The sequence below is a fragment of the Fopius arisanus genome, unplaced genomic scaffold (genome assembly GCF_000806365.1).
Source record: "Fopius arisanus strain USDA-PBARC FA_bdor unplaced genomic scaffold, ASM80636v1 scaffold00015, whole genome shotgun sequence".
NCBI classification, from domain to species: domain Eukaryota; kingdom Metazoa; phylum Arthropoda; class Insecta; order Hymenoptera; family Braconidae; genus Fopius; species Fopius arisanus.
The window spans coordinates 1563636-1571295 of NW_011887754.1; the positions used below are offsets into that span (position 1 = coordinate 1563636).

At 39.9% G+C, this 7660-nt stretch overlaps 3 protein-coding genes across 3 annotated transcripts; 1 reads left to right on the plus strand and 2 right to left on the minus strand.

Annotated features, from left to right (window-relative positions):
• Positions 1 to 46: 46 nt before the first annotated feature.
• Positions 47 to 2061, minus strand: LOC105263619 (fidgetin-like protein 1). Its single transcript, XM_011299936.1, has 2 exons — positions 1888 to 2061; positions 47 to 1817 (listed from the first exon to the last, which is right to left on the minus strand). The coding sequence occupies exons 1-2, from the start codon at positions 2037 to 2039 to the stop codon at positions 272 to 274; spliced, it is 1698 nt and encodes a 565-aa protein (XP_011298238.1). The 5' UTR covers positions 2040 to 2061; the 3' UTR covers positions 47 to 271.
• On the plus strand, positions 1902 to 4490 carry SerRS-m (Seryl-tRNA synthetase, mitochondrial). Its single transcript, XM_011299935.1, has 3 exons — positions 1902 to 1979; positions 2245 to 2344; positions 2445 to 4490. The coding sequence occupies exons 2-3, from the start codon at positions 2312 to 2314 to the stop codon at positions 3678 to 3680; spliced, it is 1269 nt and encodes a 422-aa protein (XP_011298237.1). The 5' UTR covers positions 1902 to 1979; positions 2245 to 2311; the 3' UTR covers positions 3681 to 4490.
• kra (basic leucine zipper and W2 domain-containing protein kra) lies at positions 4126 to 6797 on the minus strand. The gene is made up of 4 exons (XM_011299934.1): positions 6616 to 6797; positions 4968 to 6089; positions 4627 to 4779; positions 4126 to 4449 (listed from the first exon to the last, which is right to left on the minus strand). The coding sequence occupies exons 2-3, from the start codon at positions 6076 to 6078 to the stop codon at positions 4628 to 4630; spliced, it is 1263 nt and encodes a 420-aa protein (XP_011298236.1). The 5' UTR covers positions 6079 to 6089; positions 6616 to 6797; the 3' UTR covers positions 4126 to 4449; position 4627.
• Positions 6798 to 7660: the final 863 nt, after the last annotated feature.

Below are 7660 nucleotides of genomic sequence, written 5' to 3' on the forward strand. Positions count from 1 at the left end.
ATGTTCAGGTACTCACCTATTTCCCATTATGTGTACTTTCTGTGATAAAAATTCAATGGTGGAAGTGTATAATTTTGAGATAATTGTCCACTGCTTTCGAAAATTTACGTATGTATTAAATTTATTGACGGCGGCTAACAATAAAAATTGTTGTGAGCAGAGGTGTGTCAGCATTAGTCATTTTTTAAATATTTTTTTCCATATGATTTATTGATCCCTGATTATTCTAAATTGGTGATTTAATTCAATAAAAAAAATTACTCGATCACTGTTACAAATCTAATTCTCCTGGGGTGTTGCATGCAGTTCCACTGCCGAATGTGGAGTCCCACCTAATATAGAGATCCAAATCTGTCTGTGAGACACTAGGTCTGACAAGTCCGATGGCCTTTTGAAAGTCCTCAAGAGTCACACACCTGACGCTGTCCTTATGAATATTCTCGAGCTGCTCAAAGGGAATACTCCTGATCGGTCCCATGCTGGCCTCCTTACAGAGATTAGCCATATCAGCTCCGGAGTAGTGCTGCGTTAGTCGCGCGATGCTGTCAACATCATTATCCTCTAAATTATGGCGCTCATTCCTAAGGAGGTTCTTGACGATCTGCTTCCTAGCATTGCTCTCAGGTAGTGGAATATAGAGTCTCTTAACAAACCTTCGTCTGGCGGCTTCGTCAAGCTCCTGGGGTCGATTAGTTGCCCCAATGACGAGGACCCTGTCGTCATCTCCAGTTGTGGCACCATCGAGCTGCACCAGAAATTCTGTTTTTATCCTTCTGGAGCTCTCGTGTTCGGTCTCTGAGCGTTGAGTCAGGAGTGAATCGATTTCATCGATGAAGACGACCGATGGCTGGTGAACCCTTGCCACTGCAAACAGAGCTCTCACCATTTTCTCACCCTCTCCCACCCATTTGGAGGTCAAGGAACTGGCGGATATGGAGAAGAATGTGGATTTACTCTGGCTGGCAACGCATTTTCCGATTAGAGTTTTTCCAGTACCAGGAGGGCCAAACAATAGAATTCCCTTGGGGGGACGACGAAGACCTGTAAAGATGTCTGGTCGGAGGATCGGGAACACCACAATCTCCTTGATGATCTTTTTAACTCCCTCTAGGCCAGCCACGTCATCCCATTCCACTGTAGCTCCACCGTCCATTATCTCGTTTCTTATCAGCTCAATCATCTTCTGGTCGATGTTCTTCAGCCTCTCGTCCTCAATTAGCGCATCAGGGGAGACTTCTGTTTTTGGTATGATTTGTTCAGATTCCTGGCGTCTATTATCTCGTTTTACTGGGCATACGAACTGGTTGTTCACAGAGTTTTTTCTTTTCAATTTATTCGCATTCTTCTCATTGTTCTGATGGATGACATTTGCTGTTCTGAAGGCTCCGGAGCTGTTGCTCCTGATGATTTCTTCGGTGTCGGAATCAGTGGTGGCGTCGGGATCTCTGCTCACCGGAGAAGTGACAGGATTTGTCCATTTATTGAGGTTTTTACAACTCAAGGACTTGGGGGACTGTTCTTTTCTCAGGAGATGGACTTTTTGATTTCTTGACCAATTTTCTTTGGAAATATCTGAAGCTGGAAGCAATGGCTTGATGTCCCTGTTCGATAAATAAAAAGATAGGTCTCTACAGTGTTTTTTCTCGTCTTTGGTGCATGGCAGGGGCTCTGAGAAATTTAATAGGTTTTCTCCGGGTTTTAGGCCTGACTTGATCGGCAATTTTGTGGGCACTGAATTTTTCAAGTGCTCTTTCTCCATTTGCACTGTGTACTCGTCGAAACCTTTTCTGAAGAGTGTCGTGGTGACTTCACTTGATCTGGGGGAAAATAAAGAATTCAGGGACTGAAGTTTCTAGAGGAAGGAAAAAAAATGATAATTGTACTCACAAAAAACGACTGATGAGATATTTGAAAGTCAGGGACACCCTTGAGCTATCGCTATTTTCATTTTCTTGGGGTGAATTGAATTTGAGACTTTGGTAGGTTGGCATGTATCTGCCAGCGTTGAAGGCTTCGGGTTGAAGGTTTTTGGCATTCATGGTTAAAATCAATTTTTGTCAATTGTATATGACAAGATATTTTTTTTTATTTTTTATTTTTTTTCGAGACAATATCGGAAATAGTGTACTGTATTCAGTTATAAATTGCTGAAATAGTTTTTTTTATTTTGTTAATTAACACATCTGTTAAAAAATGTATTATTGGTTGGATCTGTTGTAATTATAATCAGAGTGATTATTGCAGGTTAGGCTAGTACTAAATTTTCACTCCATACACAGCAACACGTGGAGAATATAATTAGAATGATAACATGGCGCTGAAGAGGAATTTAATGAATTTCGTGGTGAGATATAATTTATAAAAATATATTTTTATATACTGTCCCCACTAGAAAATAAATGAATAAATAAATAAATTATGAGGAATAAATTTGGTTGGAGCAGCGCACCAGAAAGGAGCCGCGTGTGATATCTTCAAAACTCAACTTACCAGAGTCCACCTACAACACTGATTTTCTGTGCGATCCTAGAAATAGCGAGACAATTGCCCTGAACATAAAGCATAGGAAGGGAATCGGTGATGTCAATAAAATTTTTCATCTCTCGAAAAATGCAGGAGTAGATTCAGCAGCGAAAATTGAACTGGCAAGAGAGCTAAACAAAATCCCAAACATCACATTCCCCGAGGTGCTGGAGTACGGAACCGAGGGAAAAGTTGTAAAAGATTTTGCGCCTGTGAAATTGGAGGATTTCAAAGGGAACTGGCCAAGACCCTTCATGGAACTGGCCAGATCCTTGAAAGTTGTGCGAATGGAGGATTTGGGCCCGATAGCTGGGGATAAAAGCTACATGCTCCTGGGTGATCTTGCCCAGATGGAGGAGGCACTCATCCAATTCACCATTCGCAGACTCATGGGTTACGGCTTCAAACTAATTTCTGTACCAGATATCCTGCCCACTCAGGTCATTGAAAAATGTGGAATGGTCGTGGATGGCGAGAGGACTCTTGTTTATTCTCTTGGCAATTTTTACGGGGATGATCTCAGTCTTTCGGGGACTGCGGAGATGGCTTTGGCGACGAAACTCATTAATTCAAATTGGCAGCTCGAAAAACTGCCACTCAGGCTGGCAGCTGTCAGCCGCTGTTTCAGGGCGGAAATATCAAATTCTGCTGAGGAACAGGGAATTTATAGGGTTCATCAATTTACGAAAGTAGAAATGTTCGCATGCACAAGTGAAAATGATTCAGACGAAAATTTCATGGAGTTGACTAAAATTCAGGAGCAATTGTTCACAGAATTGGGGTTGCCCTTCAAAATTATTGACATGCCCTCCCACGAGTTGGGAGCTCCGGCTTATCGGAAATTTGACATTGAGGGCTGGTTACCAGGTCGCAAAGCCTTCGGTGAACTATCGAGCTGCAGCAATTGCACGGATTACCAATCCCGAAGACTCAATATAAAATATCAAACCAGCAAAGGGGAATCGAGGTACGTCCACACGTTGAATGGAACAGCGTGTGCCATCCCTCGCACTCTGATAGCCATCTGCGAGAATTTCCAAACGAAAGACGGGGAAATTCAAGTTCCCGATAAACTCGTGCCCTTCATGAATGGAAAAACTATCATAGGGAAGCAAAAAATTGCCGATATGAGAGACTACAAATACAAAGCCAAATAGACGATGAATTGAATAGTGAAGTGGTGAAATGAGATAAATGGAATATTCCAATGCTCTTACCTATTTTCATCTTTGAAAACTATTGATTTCAGGAGGAAATATGAAAAGACCTTTCCTCTCGGGAATGTAATGAGCTACAAAAAAGTCCTCTGCTATTTCCAGCCTCAATTGATAGCTTTCAACATAAATCAACATAATTAAGAAAAGTGTCAATGATCATCCAATAAAAATAATTACTCAGAATAACACATTGAGTGAGCGCATTAAAAATTTTCTGTATATATTTTGTAGCCGAGTTTATAAAAGTATAGCACAAAATAGTTTTCTCATTATAATCATCATTATCATCGAAGCGATACAATTCCAGTGAGAAATTTACAATAAATATTGACGCGGGAAGATGATGGTCTCACACCTGTTCGCTCGTAATCAATTTAGTCCTCGATTTTGTAAATTGATTTAATTTATTACCCATGTATGTATACAATTTCAGTTGTTATCTCCATTTGTTTTTATTGTTCACAGTGTATTCTGCTAGGGAATCGTGCAATTGTACAATTGGCATTATTTTCTATTTACTCATTTATTTTTCATATTCATTTTTTTTACTCTGTAATTAGTTCACCCATCACCCATGCATACTTGTCAATGATTTGTGTCGATTTTCCTTATGCCATTGCTCACCGAAACTGATTTGGACAGGTTTAGCTCAATGTTCTTTGTCACATTTTTTTTACGCTTCTCATCGAAATATGCACTCTTGATGTACCTAGAGAGAGGAGAATGTTGAAAAAAAAATTGAAAAATGAAGACCGCAGTTTCTTGTTATTTGATTCTGTAGATATTTTCTCCCTTGCTTGCACTTCTTTGAAACAGTTAATTGTCTCTTTTTAATTATTGTTAAGTAATAGAAATGGGGGGTGGGAGGGGGGGCAGAGGGACCTACTTTAGTCTTCGTCTTCGCCCGATTCAGACTCCTCTTCGGCATTTTGCAGCCACTCGATGAATTTTTTCATTTGGTCCAAAAACAGCATTTTGCCTTTGAGCGAGTGGCCCTCCTTGTACCACTTCATTATTACCGCCTCCGAGATGACGTCCTCTGGAAAAATCAAAACACATGACAATTCTGCGAGAAACAAAAAGTTTAATGAATTTTAGAGATATCCAGGAAATTTTTACTATTGATTGTAAAACAGTGAAATTTTGGTATAAAAATTTTTAATGTAAAGAAAAATATCTGCAACCCCAGGCTACCCTAGAAGACAAATAAAATAATAATGAACTTACTTTTGTAGAAGAGCAGGACAATTTTTTGGAAGACTTTCATGAAATTCATATTCTCATAGCAGAACTCTTGAACCTTGAGGATAAGGGCGAGCTCGGATTTGGCAGTGGTAGTAAATGCGCCGAAAAGTGGTGTATAAATTTTCAAATGTTTGAGTGCCTGTTCAGCAACGAGTTCTTCCTTCTTATTCCATTCGGCCTGGCTCATAACGACCCCCCATACAAGACCGATGACCTCGTGCTCTGGAATACAGCTCTTGACAGCCATCTCCTTGAGATCGAGTACGATATCCTTGATAGGACGATTTTCAGCGAGATCATCAATGAGTAGTTGCTGGAGATCGCGTTTGGCTTCTTGACTGGCCTGGGCTTTGTGAAGCTTGACGATATCAGCGAGTCCCACCGTCTCAAAGGTCGATCTAAAGTACTCCTCAGTCCTCTTATTAGGGGGAACAAACTCCATCATCTTGCCCTCAATGCCCCCTCGTTTCAAAGCAGTCATGAGACTGGGCAGTCCCTTCTCATTCTTCCATGTTACAAATACCTCGAGAAGAAAATCAAGGGCAAGATTATCCTTAACAAGATGCTCATTGATGAGTACAGAGAGAACAGTGGGAGGTACAGAACCATTGGATATCCACAGGGCTGTCATCCTAGCGAGTTTTTTCCTCTCCTGGGGGCTGAAACCCTTTATAAATACTAGTACTTTCTTCATTTCCTCCTCAAACATCTTCTCCAGATATTTATAACGACGCATCAACTTTATGAAAACTTGCTCGTAATTCTTCAACGACTCCATGTCCTCTGGCTGCTCAAAAACGCATGCTTTAGTCTTGACGAGTTTATCACCGTCTGAAGCAATGGAGCCACCTGGTACGAGAAGACCCCCGGCAATGAGAATATCGAATAGCGCCTCGCCATACCGACGATAATCCAGCTTTGAACCCGCTGTGTCGAGGTACTTGGAGACTGCCTCTAGGTCGTTACCAGCCTTCTCCAAACCCAGGAGGATTGCGTCTCTGAACCCAGTAGGATCATATTTTTCTTTTTCATCTCTCTTTCTGGTCTTTATACGTTGACCTGATAGTACTGGCTTTTCTATTTTTTGACTCATACAATAACCTTCTGAAATTAAAAAAATTCACTAAAAATAATAACCTATTCTTCATTCTTTGAAATTTTCACTACTTTATTGTCAATTTAATTTTTTATCCACAATTCACTATTGTTAATATAAATGTTTCATATAATAATTATGTTTGTTTCGGCGATAGAAAATTAAATAATTGTGAATTTTTACTTCGTTCAGTGGAGCTGAGTTGTTCTTTTGGGTACTTGTGAATTGTGTACTTTTTTCAAGGCGATAGTAAAATAATTACAGTAAATGGTAAAATTTGATGATGAGTAATGTATTAATGTTACAAATTGAACGATAACGCAAGGTTAAGTGAAAGAGCACGATGGCTGGAGGAAGAAAATGCCAAAGCATTTTCCCTCGACTATTCAACTTGTTTCTCACTGATTGCCCTCGCCGGGCAAACTCGGCGTTAATCTACATCCACATCAACGAGCAGAACCAGGAACAAGTTATCGTCCAATACTCTGTGATGTGATGAAGTTAAAATTAGATGAATATCGTCGAGGTACTTACTCTGTTGCACGTATTAATCAACAATAACGGCTCCTGTGCAGGTAGAATTACGAGGGGGCAACGCGAGGTATTCCAAGGAGAACTGTGGGCACTTGGGGTCAGCGAGGCGAAGAAATAATAGAATGGAAACGGAAAGGGATGTATACTCGATTTTACAAAATGTCTGCATGTGGGCGGCGTGTGACGCAAAGAGGATTGACTAAAGTAGAGGCTCAGTTCTGGGGATTTGAGTGACCCCAGCGGCATCGTAGTACTGCACCCCAAGAGAGGGAGGGCGCAACACGCAATGCTGGGGTGTTTTTTTTTTTATTAACCAAGTTTTTATTGCAATGCTGGGGTGTCCATCAAATCGACGGGGTGAATTTTATTTTCTGCTGTACGAATGCTTTTTGTTTTTCATTTGTTTAACTGAAATTTAGCCGACTGTAGAACGTATGGAAGGGGGAAACCACATCTTGTGGAATTTCAATGGAAAAAATTATTCAATATGTTGAAGATATACCACTAATAAAATCAAATTTTCATAATGAGCGCGTTGTCTCAATGGTAACGTGCTTGCCTACCACGCCGACGGCCGGGGTTCGATCCCGCCATCATTCATTTTTTTTTTTATAAATAATTCCATTTTTAACTTTTTTAAATGGCTAATCAATCGAAAGATTGTTTAAAAACTGAATTTTTGAAAATCGAGAAGATATTCAGTGAAATTGACAAATTTGAAATTTTTTTTTAAAATACCTTTGCAAAATATATACCCCTAATGAAATTATATTATTATAATGAGCGTATTGTCTTAATGGTAACGTGCTCGCCTACCACGCCGACGGCCAGGGTTCGATCCCGCCGTCATTCATTTTTTTTTTTAAATAATTCCAATTTTTTCTTTTGTTACTAGCTAATAAATCGAAATATTGGTTAAAAACTGAATAGCTCCTCGATTGTCATGTTCTCCTGATACTTTTACAAAAATTTCGAATTTTTCACTTGCAGTGAAAATTTCAGTGAATAGCTCCTTGATTGTCATGTTCCCCTGATACTTTTACAA